The sequence below is a fragment of the Coloeus monedula genome (assembly GCF_965178545.1).
Source record: "Coloeus monedula genome assembly, chromosome: 4".
NCBI lineage: Eukaryota > Metazoa > Chordata > Aves > Passeriformes > Corvidae > Coloeus > Coloeus monedula.
The window spans coordinates 24,461,970-24,483,351 of record NC_138784.1 but is presented as its reverse complement, the minus strand read 5'-3'; the positions used below and the strand labels follow the sequence as shown (position 1 = coordinate 24,483,351).

Below are 21,382 nucleotides of genomic sequence, written 5' to 3'. Positions count from 1 at the left end.
GTCCTCTCTTTATCTTAAGCCTAGAGACAGCAAAGATAGCTGTCACATCTCTCATCTCCTTTCCAGGATACGTTGTTCGTAAATAGATATCACTCTCAGCCTCCTCCCACATCTCTTCCTTTTTTTTACTGTGGAGAAACAGAAAGTAAGGGGTACTTGCAGTAAAAAAATTCCTCTGAAGTCACATCTGATCAAGGGTTTGGGTCCTTGGTTGATTCAAAAGCCTGTGGTGATAGATGTGGTATGCTTGCTTAGATAGATCAGATTGAGATTCTGCATTTTTTTGTTCTGCTGAAAACACCAGAGAAGGAAGATTCTTCTTTCCAGGAAAATTTAATTCAAAAAAGTAAGGTCTTTGGCGCTGAGAAATACCCTCAGATGGGTTCTGACCCACTGTGGCAAGCCCTCATAGCGTAAACTCAGAAAAGCTGTATATGAATACATGTGTGCCTAAAGATGCAGCTAGTCACTCATTATCTGTGGAAATTCTAGTTCAAAGGAACTTTTTTAAGTGAAACCAGGTCTCAAATCTCTTGAGCAGTTCTGAAAGCATTCCCAGCCAAACACTACAGCATTCTCTCTACATTTAATGTTTATCTACTGAAATCCACCATGAGGCAACTACAGCAATGGCTTTTGGTCTTCATGCACTCCCAGACGAAACCTAGTCCAGTGGCAGAGCTGAAAATATCTATCCCTGCCCAGCTGCCAAAATGAGCCCAAGTGAGCCCTGGCTCAAATGAGCTCAACCCCAGGTCGATGTCACTGGCTGGAGCTCAGCCCTGGGTCAGGAGTCACCCATTTATTGACAGAATAACTCTGTTTACTCTGCTCTAGCTGCGGTGTCTCTGCTTTTTGTGAAAAACAAAGGGGCACATACAGACCTGCAGGACTGCAAGCAGAAGGAAAAGTAGCTGAGGAGGAGGACCTGGGGCTGGAAGAATAGCAGATGCTGCAGGGAGGCATAAGTGGTGATGCAGCTGAGTGTGGGGAGCCCAGTGTCAGGAGAGTGGGCAGCGGGAAGTGCAAGCAGACAAGAGCGAGTCTCTGAGGCTGGCACTGAAAGGCACTGTGCTTTGCTTTCATCTGCCTGAACACTGTGGCAACCAGACCCACTGTCTACTGCTGTCTTCCCTCCTTCCAGCCATCTACACCTGCCAGCCAGCATCTGCTCCATCCCTGTGCAGGGGAGCACACACCGATGAGACCAAAGAGGGTGCCTAAGAAATACAGCAGTTGCTCAGCAACTCCTTGTCCCCCGAGGAGGACAACGTAAGCGATCTGCACCCGTCTCCTGGGTTGCTCTTCTCTGCACAGCTGAAGGTGCTCCTACCTTGACTTTTTCTGGACTTCCCCTGCTCAGCCTGCAGATCTTCTCCCACTTTAAGCCTCCAAACCCTCAATTTCAGAAAAGGAAAAAGCCATTGTGCAGGGTGCGCTGACCCACTGCGGCAGGACGGTGCAGGACAAAGGCCGAGCTGAAGGGACATGGCACCGGGTTATTGATCACTGAGGAGACCTTGAGCTGGGTAAATAGATGTCCTACTTCCTCCCGCACTCCCTGCAGGTGTGAGCTGGCTTGCCTAGGGGTGTGGGCCAGGTCTCACAGGCAGCAGCAGGCTTTAGAGGTAGGTCTGCAGCTCTGGGGGAAACCCCAGAGCCTGCCACCACATCTACTAACAAAGAGGCTCTTCTGCTGCTTCCTGCCCTCCCTCCCCTGCCCCTCCATCTGCGGTTGTGTGCTTATGCCTGCTGTTTCTGAAGGGATGCTGTGGTAGCGGAGAAGTGCCCTTGCCCTCCTGGACTACCCAACTTGGCTCCTTGGGGAGCAGATCCTTCCCAGAGGCTGTGCAGAAAGGTGCCCCAGAAGGAGCAAGGGAGGGCAGTCTGTGCTGGGCCTGTTAGTGCCACTCTCCTCTCTGGAAGGGTGTGTTAGAGCAAGTGGATGTGTGACTGCTTGTCCGGGTGGGGGTGTTCACCAGGCTGGGCATAATGCTCTGGAGTGAGTTACCTGGTGCTTACACTCTGCAAATGTGTTTCCATGTTGCAAGGCAGCCTGGAGGGCTTGGGGCTCTGCAACTGGTGGGGAGGAGGCTGAAAAGCCCGCTCACCCTTATCAGGTGATGCTCAGTGGCATCCACACGGGCTAAAATGTGCATGAGGCCAGCCACCTCTTCCCTCAGCTGTAGCAAGTCACTCCCATGCACTCCTCTCCCCAGGTTCACATGCACCACTGGGCACAAAGACGACTCACAGACACACAGACAGGACACAAGCATTCCACAAGACTTCTGTGTCCTCCCATGCAGATGCATTCACATCCCTTTCCTCTCCAAAACAGAAATGCAGAAAGCCTTTGAGGGCAGGCATGCACTGCGTGGTGGCAGGGGAAAGGAGGAGGAAAATGGGTGACAAAACCAGTATTAGTGTGGCTCTGTCAGGCAAAGGTATTTCTTATCCTCAGAGTGTGGAGCTGACAGAAGGGATGCAGTCAGGAAGAAGCAAAAGAAGCAGCCTGGGGGAGATGTGGGGTAAAGAAAGACAGAAGGTGTCCCCTGGCACAAGCAGAGAGTGGTGAAGGGCTGAATATTACTCAGGTGCTCTCTTCTCATTAGCTCAGCTATTGAGCCAGTGCCAGCGTTGGCTTTGCCTGGGAACACACAGTCTGGTGGGAATGGCAAGGTTTGCTTACTTTTAGAGATCAAGATAAAAATGGCACGGCAGGCAAAGTGCAACTTCAGGCTCCCAGGCTGTGGCTGGATCATGCAACTTTTGCTCACATTTCAGGTCACAGGTTTTCTTCTGCATCGATTTCTAGATCAATAAAATACCAGTTTTAAAACAATTCCCAGCCTGGGGGACAACACTTTTGTATTCAGAGGAATTCATTATTGTACTCATTTGCGGTTTTGACAGAGGCAAAACCCAGAGAATGCCTTTGAAAACTGAGGGATTGCCAGGAGATGTAGACAGGACAGTGTCCTGGAAGCCTGTATCCCACTGATTTAGCAGTTTTACCCACATTTGCTTTGAGCAAAGTCTTTCATGGTTTGCACAGTCATCTCTTGGGGCTGTAGATCTTGGGAGAGTAGGACAGATTTGGCATAACACCTCCAGAGAGGGTGTAAAGGGAAACAGAAAAACCAGCCTGACCTTGGCATGCTGTGTCACCAGACGCGCCTGATGGAGGCCGAGGAACAGGAGGAAGACTCCAGCTCGCTCTCAAATGACAAATCAGAGACTAACTCACATCGCTGCCTCCGCTATGTGCCCCTTGGGATAGCCCTTCTTGTGCTAGCTGGAGCTGCTGCAGCCACCTGGTATTTCCTAGGTAAAAATTCACATGTTTTTTTCCCCCTGCAGGAGGTGGATGGGGGATAGTCAAAGCAATGCCCAGCCCGAAGCACATTGGTGACTCTGGGGGATCTTTGGGTAGTCATAAACATGGGTAACCCCCTGTTTCCTATGTATCACCGAGGTAACTCAGTAGTGTCTTCTCTTGGCAGACTACAGACCATGGCACCTGGAGCCATCTGTCCTGCAATTTTACTGTGGCAGCCTCCAGGTCCTCAACCGCCGGTACTCCCCGGACCTCGGGCAGGTGGAGTCCAGAGCCTTCTGGGTGGAGTCAGCCAAGCTCCAGAACATGGTGAGGGCAGTTTCATGAGCGGAGCCAGCCCTGAGGCTGCTCAGTCAGTAGAATGAGGAAGGGGTCAGGCACCCCCATCCAAGGGCAGACTTGCCTGTATGGCAAGAGGGATGAAACATCGGATCAGGCACTCTAACATTGCACTGTAGTTCTCAGACGACATTCTCATTGCAGCTGAAGGAACTGATTCGTGCCACAGAGCTGGGTCGATACTACAACTCGAGCACGGTGTATGCCTTTGGGTGAGTAGCACCCACAGCATATTTGCCTGTTTGTGTGTGAAAGCTTCCAGTAAACTGTACTCTGGTTTCACTGAAATCTGCCCATGACAAACTTCTGCAGTCCCTTCCATGAGCTCCAGGCTGGGCTGGACAGTCCAGATTCAGAATGGTTTCAGCATAACAGAGCTGGGGATATTTTGATGTTCCTGTTTATCCCAGGTCAAGATGAAAAGCCAAAACTGAGAAATTTTTCAGCGAGGCAAAAGTTCAAGAGAGCAAAAAAAAAAAAAATCATTGGGAAGAGATTAAAAAAAAAAAATTGTCTTGGCATTGTCAGTAGAAACTAAGCAGCTGGAAATTGATTTGTCTAATTCAAGAAAGCTATTTTATGGCCTGACTCTAGGCACCAGAAGGGAGAGGCCAGAATGCACCATTAAAAAGTTATTCCTGCCAAGAAGCATGGACCACCTGGGAACAGGATAACAGTGGAATGGGACAGATGTGGGACTACAGCTTTGCAGGTCATAACAGTAGATCAGGATAGCAGAAATAATTTCCAGACTGATGGTCATTTGCTTCTGATTTTTTTCCTATGAAAACCACACCCCTAAATCAGTCCTTCACCTGAGGAACATTCCAGCTTTGATGTGATTCCATTTTCAACTGGGGAAAGAAATGTTTCGTTTGCACATCTTCCTCCAGCCTTTTATTGAACAAAGATGTGTTTCAACATCTCCTTGCCCTCCCCCAGCCAATTTTCTCTGCCAGCTGGTTGAACAGAACTTTCCCAGTCACAGTCTCCTGCAGCTTTAGCCTGCCCAGCATTAATGGGTTGTGGTAAGGTTCCTGGTCATAAATCATCCACTTGTCACCACTGGGAGATGAGACAAAGTCTTGGGCTTTTATTTTCAACCCCTGGTCAGTAGTACCCAAAGGTCATTTCTACCTGAAATTAGACTACTCATTAGACTAGTCTTGATTAATTACCACATTAATTTGAGCTCATATGGTCACCACTAAAGCCAGATGGCATAGAAAGGCTTCTTCTGATAAAGCACCGAGCATTGACTCACCACACCATGGACATTGCAGCTCTCCTGCCCCACTCAAAGAGGTTCCTCTGGGTCACAGCAGCAGAACTGGAAAGTCTACACAAATGTGTCTGATTGTGGAAAAACAGTGGGGAAGGTTAATCTCCCGGGTTTTTCTCTCCAGTAATTCTGGAGATGAAGAGCAAGAATATTTCACATGCTATTTCTCTGTTAGGGGGGGAGCCCTGACCTTCTTCTTCTGGTTCACCCTCCAAATCCCTGAGAGTCAGCAGAAGGAAGCAACTGCTGAGAGGGTAAACACATTGCTCCACCAAGAGCTCTCCACCAGCTTCAACAGCTCAGGCAGCCTGTCCTACCAGACGGAGTACAGGGTCAACCCAGACTCTCTGGTTCTCCTGGGTAAGTACCAGCTGCTCAGCTGTGGCCTGAGCACTCAGAAATGCTCCACAATGTATAATGTTAGGAGAAAAGGCCAGGACTCACTATTGAAGGAGACAGAAAAAATTTGAAGAGGATGAGGGAAATAGTAAGGATCAGGAGATACAATTACTCACATTTTTTCCTGATAGAGAAAAACCTGAAGTTTGATGTTAAAAAAAAAAAAATCATTCCTTTGAAGGATTAAAATTATTGGAGATGCACCTGACCATGATCAGATAGGTAATTTTTTCTTTCAGCCATCAGCTTTGGCTTCTGTAGAGCAAGATCTTAGACAGGTCATGACTTTGATCAGCTCAGCTTGAAAATAGAGAGCATTTAGGTTTCCTGCTTTCCTTTGGGAGATTATTCCAGACTATTTGATAGAGAGAACAAAAGCAACATATCTGAGTCACCACTAAGTCTTCCTCTGAGACAAAGCATCATTGTCACTTCAGTTCTTGACGTATGATTTTAAGGATTATTTATTGTTGCCCACAGTGAAGGTCACAGCCTGTTCAAAAAGCCACCCATGCAAAACTGGTCTAAAGTAAGTGTTAGGTAAAGGACTAGGGATGTAGCTATAGTCAATGCATACAAGTCCAATGGAATTTATATTTATAATGATCTTTATAATGAGGCTTAACTTGTCAGCCTGGTCTGATCCCTCTTACATAGCCCCAAATCTCCCAGGTTTTAAAATAACACTGTGTTTATTATCTCCTCTTGGGACTCCTATTTCCAAGTTTCTTCTTCCCATGAGATGTTACATCTCCAAGTTGGTTTCTTCTTTTTTCCTAGACATGCTATCTTGCCTTATTCTAAGATAAAGCTTCTTTTATTATATCCTACAGATACTTCCTTTACCTTTTACACCCACATCCCAATTGTTTTGTGGGTCATTTTTTGGTGTCCATAAAGAAAACTCAATTTCCTCTAAATGATTTTCCCTCCCTCATCCATATCATCATTTTAAGACCCTAGTCAGAAGCTGCATTGGCATCTCATCAAGACATCTCCTCCCACAGTTACCATTAGTTCCTTATTTCTACTTATGATTTGTTTCCAGCATACCAGACCCTATGCTCAGCCAATTTAAACGAACTTTCTTAACAAAGATATCATAAGGAAATATGCTGAATCCTTCCAAGTCAGCTCATCTAGGATTTTCATTTTATTTGCTCACTTCATAATGCAACTCATAAACAAATAAAAATGATGGTGCCATAATTTTAGCTGTTCCCAGTTCCCTCTTACTTGCTTTGCATCTGTTTCACTGTTTTATTCATTTCAGCAGACTACACTTCTTTCTATTTTGGACTTAACACACCAGTTGTGGTTTATCCAGCTCCTTCTGCTTTCCCTAGTCCTTTCCACCTCCCTCTCCAGTCAGAAGTACAGTCTGATAACTGAGGCAAAAGCCAGAAACTTCTTATACTGCTGAGCCAGGGTGACCTCCAGCCAATGGCTTAACCTCTGGTTTCATTTGCCCTGTACAGTTAGAGTGAAAAAACAGCTAGCTCATAGCAGGTCATTAGCACTTCATTGCTTCCTGACAGACTCTTGCCGGGTTGCTCAGCTCTAAACATTCACTCTGCCTTGAGACACAGAGCTGCAAACCACTGAGTAGCACAGGAACCTCTCCAGTGCTTTACTTATTACTAACAGGCACACTCACCCCAGTAACATAGCTCCCCTCTTCCCCAAAAGTCTTTCAGGACTTCGTTTTCCTTTCAGGAACTCGGGTTTATTACCTTCAGATAAAAGAGTACTTACTACCAGCTCTGCACAAACTATTCCCTGCAGCACATGAACTTCGCTAAGATCCTGCCTTATGCCTGCAGGATCCTCTTTTCCACAACATCTGTTTTTCCTATGACAAAACCACTCATCTCTCCCCATAGAATTGCTTAGAAACTACAGCAGACCAAAGCCCTGACCTAGGCATACCCTCAACAACAGTCCTCACACCCAGCTGACCTCACAGTGCCTTTTATTTTGGCAATTATTCCCAGTAGCACCTGATCTCTGGCTGATTCCAGTTCAGCTGGAAGGCTGGAGAAAAGCCCAGGTCTCTTAAAGTGTTGTCCACCCCGTGAGTATTCTGCACAGATTTGTAGACCTTGCTGGTCTCTTTCTCTGCAACTCCCTGCTCCAAAGGTGGACTCTATAAGGATGTCAAGTAGCCCATTGCAGAGTGGTCATCAAAAGAGGACTCCTTCTCCACCCTCAGTAGCTCCCATGTGTTTGGGCATTCTTTAAACTGGGACAGCAGATGGTGAAGGCTCTGGGAAGTGGGATTGTGCCCTGTGATGTGGCTGGCAGAGGAGGGGGATAACTGCCTGAAGCAATGGCCAGCTCTCCTGGGGAGAGGAAGAGGTCCCAGAACAGCACACAAAAATGGGCCAGGGAAAAAGGCAGAGAAGCCCATGGTGGGCTAGAAAGCATGAATTAGGGCTGCCAGATGTGGATCAGGGGCAGAGAAATTTCCCAGAGAAATGGGTTGGGGAAGGCAGGACTGAAACAGGTCCCTGAGAGCTGACAGAGGGGTAGCTGCAGGATGCCCCATGCTGAAGTTGTAAGTGAGCCAGTTACGTGAGGAAGGAAGGGAGTCCTCACCTGCCATGCTAGGTTATCAGATTATCTTTTTTTATCCAGTTTATGCTTTTGTTTATCTTCCTTTATATATTTTTTTTCTAACAGAATCCAGTGTGAAAGACATAGTAGTGCTGAAATCCACTCTGGGTAGGCTACCTTTTCCTTTCCTTTTGAGTTCGTGACTTTATGGGAGGGATTTTCACAGGGGACAGAAAACTTATCTGCCTCCTGGAGCTGTAAATCCTGGGAAGGGGAGTAGGAGCAGGGGAGCACCAGTGCTGCTGCTTGTCCAGATCCAAACTACATGACTGCTATGTACTGGATGGCTCTGGGCAGAGATACCAGCTGCCAGGGGCAATGCAGCCACCTCAGACTCTCTCCTAATGAGAACTGTGAAATAGCTTGGTGTACTGGTACCACACTGCTAATTCCAGGCCCCATGCAATACTGCTGAGTGGGGTGGGGATTTCCTGCGTGGCTCTGGGCTGGATGTGCCTCATTTAGGAGTCTGTTGTCTTGGCAATGTTTGAAGATGCTTTTAGTAATTTCAGGCAGTGTTGTGAGTTCTCTGTCTAGCAGCTTGCATTAGATATGCTATTAGAAGCTCACCTTTAAGCTGACATTTACTCAAAAGTCCTGGTGTGAAAGTCTTCTGAAACCTGGAATTCAGATGAGGGAGATGTAAAGCCAGGAAGAATATAGGGCTGAGAGGAGAAAGAAGTAAAAACGTAACCTAAAGCCAGTGGAAGATAACTGTGCTGTGCTGATATTTAGAGCCTGAGGTAGTATTAGCTTAACCAAGGAAAAGGGGACAGTTCTTACAGAGAAACTGGGGCAATGGTACGAAAGGATCAGTGCCACCACAACATACGTAAAAGTAAACCGAGACCACTGGGATGAGTCAGCCTTACCCTAAAACAGGGCTTACACTGATGTACCAAGTGACAGTCCCATATCTTAATTTCCCTTACAACCACCTCTGTTTCAGGTTGCTACAGGTACAGCTATGTCCAGGAGGATGACATCCTAAGGCTGGAGGGCCCTGACTACCTGGCCTCCAGTTGTCTTTGGCACCTCCATGGCCTCAAGGGCTACATGATCAAGCTACGCCTGGAGTGGACTCTGCCTGACTGCAGGGACCGCCTGGCAATGTACGATGCAGCCGGGCCCCTGGAGAAACACCTCATCACCTCGTAGGTAGCTCCTGAGCAGGGAGAACACGCTGGGGAAGGCAGGCAGGATGGCACAACACACCACAGCAGGGGAAGGTGTCAAGAGTACATCAGAGGAGGTTCTCTTTGATGTACAACCTGCCTGTTGCTGATGAGCTGAAGTCACTGATGTGGGATATGTCTCGCACAGCCGTGCAGCAGGAGCTGTCGCTGTTGGCCCTTTGTTTGGTTCAGTCAGTGCCTCACAACTGCTGTGTGTGGATAACACAGATCTCCATTGTCTCTCTTTCTCGTACTTCTCTTTTATTTGTTTATTGCTTGCTTCACTCCCATCCTTTTATGTCTTTCCCCTGAGGATCTATGGCTGCAGCCGGCAGGAGCCCATCGTGGAAGTCCTTTCATCTGGCCCTGTCATGTCCATTGTGTGGAAAAAAGCCATGTACAGCTACTATGACCCCTTCATCCTCTCAGCACAGGCGGTACCCCTCGAAGGTGAGGAAGGCTGGAGGAGGGTGGCTGTGGTTACAAGGAGAATACGGGTTATCTCCTGCAGTATCAGAGCTCCTGGAGGTCCTGCATCCCTACTAGGGGCAGAATTCCCTCTGGATTGCAAGGGTGGTCAGTAAAAGGCAGGTTACATGTCGCTGCCTCACTTGGACTCATACACTAGCATGTGGCTTGAGACTTTACAGCTCAGGGGCTGGCACGCAGCACCTGAGTGACTGTGATGCTTTAGGAGAAGGCCAAGCTCTCACGCATGGACAGACCAGATGTGGCCTGGACATCGCATCCACACGCGCTTGTAGATGAATGTCAATCTAACATAAGACACTAAGACAGCAAAATACATTACCATTACACTTCTCTGGACAAGAGAAGGAGGCTACAAAGGTTGCTGGGTAGAAATGGCTGCTTGAAGGGAGACAGCACAGCACCCCAGTCACCTTTGGCATCAGGCCTTAGAGTCCCTTCTCTCCTCCAGTGGGCTGGATACATGGCCTCCCCGGGCTGAGGCTGAGCTGACAGAGAGCAGGGCTTTGAATGTCTGTATTTACAGCTTGTGAAGTGAACATAACTCTGCGGGAGAGCCTGGAGTTGCAGGGGAAGATCAGCACCCCACACTACCCCAGCTACTACTCGCCCAACACGCAGTGCACCTGGCACATGATGGTAAGAGCCAGCTCCCACAAGAGCATCCATCCCATCCCCAAAACCCAGGCAGCACTCTGCACATTGTGGGGGGTACAGCCAGGGCTCTCAGTCAGATCATCATGAGAAGCAAGCAGAGGGTGGCAGCCTGCCCAACCTCCACATAAGGTGTGTTTCTGAAGGGGAAGGAGTCTAATATTGCATACCAGCACAGAGATGCCATAGCTGAGGAGGAATCTCAAACCTGATCTCCAGAGGAGTTCTTCAAAACAGAACCACATTGATAGGAATTGAGAGGAATTGCCAGGTTTTGACACCAGCAGCAGAGGCACCCTGGGCTGTGGCACAGCTCCAGCTTAGAGGGTGCTTCTTTCTGACCTGCAATGTGGCCAGATAAGTCTGGCCTTCTCATTTGCTCTGCTCGTTTCTGACTTACGGAGTGTGCTGTAACGCTCCTGGGAGCCATCTGCCCTCTGCTCTGCACCCCCTTGTCTGCAGGTCCCATCCCTCGACTATGGGGTCACCCTCTGGTTCGACGCCTACGCACTCAGCAGACAGAAGCATGACCTGCCCTGTACCCAAGGCCAGTGGATAATTCAGAACAGAAGGTGTGTGGTGGGGTCCTGGTTTCTGTCTCTCACTTCCCACCTAGGATAAAACTGGGATTAAACCTCTGCAGGTTCCCTGCTCATTTCAGTCACCATATCTGAAGAAGAAGAGCCACACACTGAGCTGTGCTCAGTGGCCACTCTTGGTGCTGGTGCCTCCTTGCTTTTCTGCTCGTCTTGTTCACTCTCTCTCCAGTGAACACATTTCTTACAGATTTGCTTCGAGCTACCAACCTGCTTTCCCTGTCTTGCTGTTTGCATCAGGCTTCTTAGTTTTCTCCTCTGTGTGTAACCTTGGTGTCCTCCCACGTCTCCTGTGTTTGCAAATCTGCCTGTCACCACCTCTGCAATATTATCTGTGTGTGCCATTGCCTTGCATCCACCTCCGTACAAATCTTCCCTTTAGCTCCATATCCTCCTGCTTTGGCTGCAGCCACTTCCCCTGCAGGACTTCCCACAATTAGCATCCATATGTAGCTGGGGCTGCCGCTCACCGCTACCTGGGTGCAAAGGATGGAGAAGTTGTTGTGCTCCCCTCTCCTCAAAGCAAGCTCTGAGATAGATGGACCTACAGCTTTTGGGTTTCCTCCCACTAACTGTAAAATTACCTGTTTCCCTCCAAAACCTCCCCCGACCCATCTCATTAGTGCCTTCTCCATGGTTCCTGTGGAGGTAACTTGTTTTCCTATGAAGGGTCTGATCAAGAGGTTATGTTACCCTGGCTTAGGATTTCCACTTTTTCTCTCCCTGCCGCCCTCTCTTAAACTGTCAGTGCCACAGTTTCTACAACATGGCTTCTTCGGGAAGATGACAAAGGAGAATCTTCTTAAATTCTAAGAACTGAACTGCTTTGCATGGCCAGATCTCAGTGCTTGCCAGAAAGTGGGAAATACGCAAAGATAGGAGGGTCGCTCTGGACTCTGTATCTCACTTATACTGAAGGCATTTTGTATTCCTGGTTTCCCCACAGCACCCAGTCTGTGTGACCCCCTTCCCACCCCAGCCCTTCTGAGCCCCCTTGCCCTGCTCTGTCTCCTGCCTCCCTCTCCAAGCCACCCCGCCTGTGTTTCCCCTCAGGTTGTGTGGCCTGCGGACCCTGCAAGCCTACGCTGAGAGGATCCCAGTCACATCTTCTGCTGACATCACCATCACCTTCACCTCACAGATCTCCTTAACCGGCCCTGGAGTACAGGCAGCTTACAGCCTGTACAAGCAATCTGACCGTAAGCTCAGGTTCTTCCCTGCTCCTTAGTGGGGTGGTGGGGACCAGCAGCTCCTCTGCACTTGGCTTGTGCTGGGAGAAACACAAGGCACAGCCCAGGAACCCTAGGTGCCATCCACCATTCAGGAAGATGCTCACAAACCAGTGACACCAGTGATGACCCCAAAAGAAGAGGCAATTATGTGCAAAGCTGCTTCTGCACATGTGGCCCTGCCTCTTGTGGCCAGAGCATCCATGCAACAAAACCCAAGGTCACAAAGCTGCTTAAAATCTTACCCTCATGTCAATATCACGGGCTGGCCTTGGGAATTCAAGGAGAAAGCACCTCTGCTTGAAGCAATATTTGTTGCTAAATTTTGATTACAAGATCTCTTAGAGAGAGCTGTTTCCTGCTCACCTTGGAATCCGTGCAAACAAGACATAAATAAAAGCACACACAAATACACACATATGCAAATGCCACCCACAGTCTGTCTTTTCAAGGCTTCACCATCTCCCTCCTAAAGGGTGCCAGTAACGCACACCAGTCCCTGAATACATGCACCTGTCAACGTGTCTAACAGCAACCCCTTCAAGGTCCCACGTAAGTTTTGATCACAACTCCAAAGAGTCTGTTTCAGCTTTCCCGTGGCATTCAGGAGACATGAAACTGCAGTGACCCCGAGGTATGGCGTGCCAGACAGGGGGTTATCCTGGATATTGCCCATTGGTACAATGTGAAACACGGAAAGCCCTCTTTCCCCTGGTGCATAGCCTGGCTCCATATGCCCCTGTCAAGAGCAGATGACGTGGCAGATTTTGGGGAGTGCAGTGAGTGCTGCCAGCACACTGCAGCAACGCTTGTGTGGTCAGGAGGGTGTGCAACTCTGCACTTTGTTTTCAAGCCATGGTGCTCTGTTGCTGGGAAGTTTCCAGTCACTGGCGACTAATTACTCTCTTTTGGTAATTTCACAGCCTGTCCTGGGGAGTTCCTGTGTTTGGTGAACGGTTTGTGCGTCCCAGCCTGTGATGGGATCAAAGATTGCCCCAATGGACTGGATGAGAGAAATTGTGGTGAGTGATTTCTTCTCCCCACTGGTCCCTGGTCTCAGCAAGACACAGCCCCTCACTCCTCCAAGGGTAGGGAGGGATGGGGAGGATTTGGTTGGCCGAGGCACAGCCTTGTACCTCAACTTCAGGAGCTTAAACCTCTGTGCCCTTAGAAGTCTCATCCCACTGCTGTATGGCTTTAGCCTGCTCTGGAAGGAGCAGTAATGCTTCTGGCTCCTGTCACAGCACAGCCTTCCCAAGAGAGTCCCCTAGTAGCCAAGAGCACCAAGAGTTCCAGGCAGCCTGAAAGAATGAAAGAATTCCTCTGCCCAAGCAGTCCCCCACCTTGTCCTGCTTTCCTCCCACTCAGTCTACAACCAACATCAGCCCTGGCCTACAGCCCCCTCTGCTGTCACACCACTTAGCATCCCCCTCCCCACTCACACTTCCCCAAGCCCACCGTCTGCCCTTCTGTCTCCTCTTTCCCCCCAGGCCATTTGTGACACTTAATCTGTACAAATCCTCACTCACATATTTTGCCCCAGTTTGGGAACATCAAAGTCCTTGATCAGCCTCAGTCAGTTCTTCATGCCAAAAGCAGTTAGTGCTGATGCGGACTCCATCCTTAGCATCTCAGAACTCCTGCAGAGCCCCATTCTCATAGGAACAGTGATGCAGGCTTAGACATGACACCTAATTCATCTGTTCTCTCATCTCTGGTGTGATGGGGGGCTCATCATATTGCTGCCACCACTAACTTTTCATTAGTTGTTTCCTACAGATGTTTTTTTACAGATAAAGAGCCCTGAACCACTGGAGACAGTGGCCAATTTTGAAAGATTCAGAGGAAGGTGCAGGAAAAGTCTAAAGTCAAAGGAAGGAGAAATCTTTCTCAAGGAAGCTTTAATTCAATGCTAGAAATGTGAGAGCTCTCACAGGATTACCAAAGTTGGGTTTTGTATTGTCTGCAGTCTTGCTGATATTGTGCTCTGTCCCATCATCCAGCTATCTGACATCACAGTTTGCATGCTTCCCTCCTGTAGACATGGATACCTTTGCATCCTTATGAATACCTAATCCTTTCTTGAATCCCAGTAGCTCCTTGGCCCCAGGGATATCGTGTCATTCAGTTCCACAGGCTGACACAGACCAAGACTGACAGAAACCCCACACTTTCTCAGTGTTTTCAAACATCACTTTATATTTGAAAAAGAAAATAGAGACATTATTATTTCTTCCTTTCTCGTACTCTTGCCAGTGGTGCATCTCTGATTATTCACTCTATGTCTATATGGAACAGTCCCTGTCTTTAACATCAAAGTTCAGGATGTCTCAGACCTTCATGTGCCTTTAGTCATCTAGAAGCTTCATGCTATTAATGAAGAAATCATAGTCATTGCAGTAAGAAAATGGTACACACAAACAGAACAGTTCCTGCTATGGAAATCTGTAAACAGAAATCAAACTCTGCGATGGGCAGGCAGCTTAGGCCCATCTCCATCCTCCAGTGTCCAGCAGAACTCATGGACACTGCAGAATCCATTGCTGGATTGTGACCCACGAGCTGAGGGTAACAGCAAGGCAGGAGGAATAGTGACATCACCAGACAGGATGCAGTCCTACAAAACCCTAACAAGGCAAGCAAACCAGGACTGGTGGTGGTAACTGAGGAGTCCGTGGACCTCAAGGCAAGTACATAGTGCTGAGGCAGGTCTGAGACCAAGACAAGAAAAGTTAAGTCAGCAACAACAAAGTGTAAGACAGGGTCCAGGCACACCTACAATGCAGATCAGGCAAAAGCTACGCAGCTGCACTATACCAGAACTGGTCTTAAGCACAGCTTATGAGGTGTGGGAAGAGGCTGTAGAGACTACAGGACTTAGGACCCTGACCTCACACCTTGTCTTGCATGCCTGATTCCCATGTGCTTTCCTCCTGTGCAGTGTGCCCTGCAAAGTTCCAGTGCCGTGAGGACAGCACTTGCATCGAGTTCAGCAGGGTCTGCAACCAGCAGCTGGACTGTGTCAACGGGAGTGATGAGGAATACTGCAGTGGAGGTAGGGAGGGGACAGTGCTGGGATGACAAATGCCCACCCCTGTGCTCGAGCCAAGGCTGTCTGTAGTGTACTTCCCCCATGTGACATAAGGGCACCATCTGGGAGGTAACTTGCCCAGCCTCCTCACAATGTTTGTGAGCTGTTTGTTTGTTCAGGAAACTCCCTGTCATCATTTATGGAGTTCCCCCAAGCTCTCTGCTGCCCTTTCTCCTCAGTTAAAGGACTTCAGGCTGCATCTACAACCAGCTGTCCTCTCTCACCCTTGGTTTCCCTTCCTTTTTGCAGGGGTCCCCTGCAGTCCTTTCACCTACCGCTGTGAAGATGGGACCTGTGTGAAGAAACCCAACCCCCTGTGTGACACCACTGCGGACTGCAAGGACCTGTCTGATGAGAATCACTGTGGTGAGGAAATGATCAGCCACACCTCAGCCAGGCAGGTGCAGGAAGACACATAGCTGCAAGTTGTCCTCTTTTTTCCCACCACCCAGAAGAAGCGCCCACCCTCCCTTGTTCCACCACCTTCTCCCCACCCCAGTCCCACAGTACCAGTGCCCCTGCTCCATCCTGCGGTGGCAGGGACAGCAGCAATGAGCCAACTCTGTGCTGAGCTGTGAGCAGGCACTTGCTCTGTGGACAGCTTCTCCCTGCCTCTCCCTTCAGGCTGAGGCATCAGGCTGGACAGACTTGTCTCACAGGCCTGGTTCTATCCACAGGCTGACTGTTCAACCACTGTGTTGGCTTATATGCCATCGCACAAGGCTCCAGCCAGGAAAATCACTCATGTCTGCATGGCTACTGGCAGGGAGGGAGTTTATGTTTTGATTTTCCCACTTGTTGTTTTCTGCAGCCTTGGTAGGCAGTGAAAGGGAATCACTGGGAGGGTTTCCTGACAGCACAGCAGGCAGCACAGTCAGCATGCTGCCCCAAAGGCATCCCCAGGCTGCAGCTGGAGATAGGGAACGCTGGGAGAGAGTGCTCACTAGACCCATCCTGGACAGTACATAAAGCATCTGCTGGCTGGGTAAGACAAGCAATTAGAAGTCAAACTCTTCAGTCAACTAAGCAGGAAAGGAAGGGCAGGCACAGTGTACCGTGTTCCCTTCCTTCCCTGAAGTACCTGCTGTGTCTCCTCCTCAGACTGTGGGATGCAAGCCCCTCTCAGCAGGATTGTGGGTGGTATGAATTCTGTGGAAGGGGAGTGGCCATGGCAGGCCAGCCTGCAAGTTCGGGGCCGCCACATTTGTGGGGGAACACTGATTGCTGACCGCTGGGTGGTCTCAGCTGCGCACTGCTTCCAGGATGAGAGGTAAATGGAGAGGGGAGGTGCTGGATAGAAAGATTTGCATTGCTTTCTATGTCATGCATAATTGACTGTCATGCACTCTTCTGACTGGTGAAAATGTCATGGGGCAGCTGCACCCCTCATCTGGCACCTCAGCCATGCTTCTCCATGGCTTGGAGCTGAAGAAAGGGGTATGGATACATGCAGTATTATCTGGGGGTGCGTGCAGGGAAAAGGGGGCAATGCTGGCATTCGCAGAGCAGCTTTGAGGGGGCAATGACAGTGGAAGATGCTTCACAGCTCCGTCTTTGTTTTGGCTTTGCATTCTTCCCACGTAAAGATGGAGATGTCAGCATGTGCTAGGATGGGGATAGCAGTACCTGCAAAGCCTGCCCTTTGGGTCCCATGCTCCTCTGCTGCATCCTACAGGCTGGCCTCCCCCTCCATCTGGACCGTTTACTTGGGCAAATACTTGCAAAATGCCACCGGCCATACAGAGGTGTCCTTCAAGGTTATCCATCTCTTCCTCCACCCTTATTACGAGGAGGACAGCCATGATTATGATGTGGCCCTGCTCCAGCTGGACCATCCTGTGATCATCTCATCCTTAATTCAGCCCATCTGCTTGCCTGCTCCTTCTCACATCTTTGAGCCTGGCCTTCATTGCTGGATCACTGGCTGGGGAGCCCTCAAGGAAGGTGGTAGGTTCAAGGTCTCTTAGTGGCCTACTGCAGCAGTACTGAGGCAGAAACATAGGTTCAGATGTGTTGTAGGCACAAGAGGTTTCTGTTCATCCCAAAACATTGTGCTTTCTTCTCTCCTTTTGATTTTGGATAAGAGGTTGTGCAAAGTTACCTGTTGAGTGCCCTGAAACCTCATTTGGAGAGGCAGGCATGACAGTCTGGTAATCTATATGGGGACAGTGTGTGTTTCTTCCTCCAAGGACTAGAACAGCCCTTCAGGTCAACTTAACGCCTTCACCCACACACAGACTTGTTCCAGCTGCTTCCTAACTGGAAACACTCAGGAGACTTTACAGAACTGGATGCTCCTGGTTTGTATTCTTAGACAGACGAGCTTAACAACCATTTCAGTGAGAAACAAACCCAAGACTGACAACTCAGAGGTTTCCCCAAAGCAGAATACTCCTTGTCCCAAAAGATGAAGTGCCCAAAACATATCCTTGTAGGGAAAGGAATGAAGGGGAATTTTACTTCTTCCATGCAGAAAAAGTGATCTGCTGAAAGTCAGAGACGGTGATGCCAGTGGAGAGCAGAACAGAAATTCCGATGGCAGGTTTCAGCATGCAATGAGGTAGGCATGGGCTGGGGGAAGTTCCACCATAGCTCACCTGTGCTACTTTTGGTGCTCTACCTTTCAGGGCACATCAGCAATGTTCTGCAAAAGGTGGACGTGCAGCTCATCCAGCAAAACATCTGCAGTGAGGCCTATCACTACATGATTACTCCCAGGATGCTGTGTGCTGGCTACTACCAGGGCAAGAAGGATGCCTGCCAGGTGACAGAGGAGTCATGGGATCAGGGGTGACTACCAGTGGTGGGATGTGTCCCAAGTCTCATAAATGCAATCCACAGTCTGAAATGAGGGGGGTAAGACTGTATAAGGTCCCTTTTCCAACACTTCCTCTGATCTAAGCTCTCATGACCACTTCTTCCCAGCATCCTTGCCTTAGACAGGATCCAAATACAGTTAAAATACTCTTTTCTCACTTCAGCCTGTTCTCCACTCTACCTCCCACTTTCAAGTCAGGTGACTACATCAGTCTCTTACACCCTCAGCCTCTTTAGCGCCTGTCATACACAGTAACCCGCCTGTTCCTTCATTACTATCAATCTCAAGGAATTCCTCTCTGCCGTCCCTCAAGGAATACAGTTAAATTCCATCAGCTTCCTTGCTTGCCACATGTTTGGAAATGCCATACACAGCAAGAGGAATCAGTAGAGCAATCAGCTTTTTGGGACCTGGCTGAGAGGGAGGAATTTGCACGATGAAAGAATAAATGAGTCAGATGTTTGCACTGTTTCTGGCGTCCACCTAAGGTACAAGGAATGTTGCAGATGTCCCAGGCACGAGCTGAGGGGATACAGGAATCTGTGTACAGAGGGGCTCAAAGATTGCATAATCAGGCAGCAGCAGAACCTGGTGGATCACCATCACTTCATTTTACTTTTCTTTTTTCTAGGGTGATTCTGGAGGTCCACTGGCCTGCAAAGAACCCAGTGGCAGATGGTTTCTGGCTGGTTTGGTCAGCTGGGGAATGGGATGTGCACGTGCAAATCATTATGGAGTATACACCAGGATCACTCAAGTGCTGGGCTGGATGAACCAAACCATGAGCTGAGAAAAGTGCATCTCTGTCTTCTCCCCATCACACCTACACTCACATGGCACTCATTCCTGATCTTGCTCACTTGCCTCTCAGAAAGAGTGTGGGATGTTGTCAGACCCAGGATGCTCTTCTGAACAGGGTTAAAAAAAGGCTGCTGCAGGGATTGTAGAGAAAAGCAGGCAGACCCTCTTCCCCATCAGTGCTTCCCAGGGAGCATCCCAAGGGGGCTTTAGGCCATCCATCCAAAAGAGGAGGGAAGGGAGGGAGGTGGGGGAGTTGTGGGCAATGACATGACACACAGCAATAGTCCCAAGCCAATGGTTTCTGAGAAGAGGAATAAAGGGAGTTGAACTTTCCATGAACCATGTGATTCAGCCACAGTCCTATGCTGGAACATTTGCTGAAAGAAAATGTGACTGATGTAGTTAGAGATTCCAGTAACTGTGAAATCAATCTGCCTCCCTCTTCCTTCCTGCTGCTTATCCTTCATCCCCCTTCCCCTCCCATCACTCCTCCTCTTCCATCTCCCTAATTGCTTCTTTTCTTAGCTGGCGTGTGCTGTTCAGTGTGCTGTTCAGCTCAGCCGGGCAACTCTTCACGTCTCACTGACTCCCAGGCATGAGTCCAGCATTGCACCCCCAAGCACGTGTCCTGCCTCCCTGCTGGAGCAGCACCCAACCTCCACTGCTGCACTTCCCCCAGTAAAAATGCTGGAGCAGACTCCAATCCCCTTCCCTTGGCCCTTCCAAACACCTTTAACATCAGGGCGTCTCAACTGCTTCCATCTCCTATCTCAGGTAATCCAGGAGGTGAAGGAGAAGGCTTCAGGGCACAGGGTTTAAACTGCAACTGCTGTGGGTTTGGTTTTTTAACTAAAGATATGTGTGTGTGTGTGTGTGTGTGTACACAATTGGCCACTCTCTGGAATTAGAAATAAAATTAATTTGAGAATTTTTTTGGCTCTAGTTTGCCTCACTCTGCTAAAAATTATCTTGAGGTTTGTATGTTTTTGACCACACTCCAGTCCTGGCACTGGCAACTGGTAAAAGTTTCCACACCCCTGCCCACCCCCTACGCAGATGTCCCTGGGGTCGATACGTTCGCTAGACAGGTGGTCCTCACTGATTGTCATGATTTAAGGGTGCAGATATCAATAAGCAAACCTGCTCTGTAGCCCAGCTGCCTGCAGTGGGGATGCAGCACAGACACGCACTGACAGTGGGAAGAACCTCCAGCCCCAGAAGACAGGCACAGCACAAGCAGCTTCTGGTGGCTCCAGGTGATGAATCCAAACTCCTTTTCTCCAACTCCCACCCCCTTACACACCAGCAATGAATTCCTGCCACTTGAAATGAGAGGCGGCAAGGAGGAACAGACTGTGAATTTTATTCAGGAGTCTTCAGACATAGCAGTGAAGCAAACACCCCGCTCCCCAAAACTGGGATCTCCTGGTGCTGGCTGACACAACATCAGGTACCAGCATGTTCCTGGTACCCAGGAAGCACACCGTTCTCCTCACACTGCTGGCACAGGGCTGCTTTGGGGGACAGGGAGGGAGGCACCAAGGAACGTGATACCCAGCACAGGGACACCTCCAAGCAATACAGGTGGCCCAGAAAAGGACGGTGGCTCTGCATTTGTCCCCGGGCCACATGCCCAGACCAGTTGCCTGCAACAGCGAAAGGGCAAGGGCTGGTTCTTCCACAGCTGCCACCATTTCAGTCCTCATTTGCATCCAGGGTGCTCACGAAGGGACCGCAGGCTGCAGTGGCTGATCGCTCATGTCCCCACCAGGGGCCACTGTGACACTAAGGAAAGACAGACTGCCAGGCATAGGAGGGGGCCGTGGGCTCCAGCTCCTACAGCAGCCCAGGGGCTCCATGGAGCATCTGCCCTCCTCCAGGGCTGGAAGCTCAAGCCTCCGACTTGAGTTTGTAAAAAAAAAAATGGCTGCATGTGAAGAGTGAAGGGGGCTGGGGGTGTCACTGTGGGACAAGGGGCTGCCATACACTGCAGTACAAAAATAAAGATATAAACAAGAAATGAAAAGGCTGGACTGGAGTGTTCAGATCACGTCCTCAGATCTCTGGCTTGTAACAGCTAGAGAAGGAGAGAGAAAGAGAAACAAAGTCAACGGTAGGAAAAAAAGCAACTGAGCATGGGGGGGAGAGTGAGACTCAGAAAAAGGGAAATGACAGGAAACACGAACAGAAGAAAAAGAAAAGAGATGAGGAGTGACAGTGGGAAAACAGACCAAAAGGAAGAAAAAGTCCATGTGATTAACATACACCGAGTCTTAAGATAATAACACTCAGGTCCCACAGCCATAGACAAGGAGGCTTTCAAACAGAGGGAGAGAGAAACATCAGCCAGCTAACAAGTGCCCTCCATCAGGACAGGTGGAGATTGGCACTGAGCATCTCCAGTTTAACAAGAGCCTCACAAGTTTGCAGTATGGAGAGGAATCCTTCTAATGCTTTCCGTACCCAGCCCCATGCATGTCGGCCAGCCAGCCTTCCTAACCAGGAGGCAGAGCAGAGAGGCTCATTTTGCACACAGCTGTGAGAACATCTGCG

The 21,382-nt window shown here is 49.3% G+C and overlaps 1 protein-coding gene across 1 annotated transcript; it reads left to right on the top strand.

Annotated features, from left to right (window-relative positions):
* Window positions 1–3,159: 3,159 nt before the first annotated feature.
* On the top strand, window positions 3,160–18,818 carry TMPRSS6 (transmembrane serine protease 6; the record flags this gene model as incomplete). The annotated part of the gene is made up of 17 exons (XM_082280878.1): window positions 3,160–3,331; window positions 3,507–3,649; window positions 3,824–3,891; window positions 5,137–5,321; window positions 8,043–8,084; window positions 8,926–9,130; window positions 9,465–9,601; window positions 10,167–10,279; window positions 10,757–10,866; window positions 11,944–12,089; window positions 13,043–13,141; window positions 15,061–15,174; window positions 15,460–15,576; window positions 16,312–16,480; window positions 16,886–17,157; window positions 17,838–17,974; window positions 18,660–18,818. 17 exons carry the CDS (start codon window positions 3,160–3,162, stop codon window positions 18,816–18,818), a joined length of 2,388 nt encoding a protein of 795 aa, XP_082137004.1.
* Window positions 18,819–21,382: the final 2,564 nt, after the last annotated feature.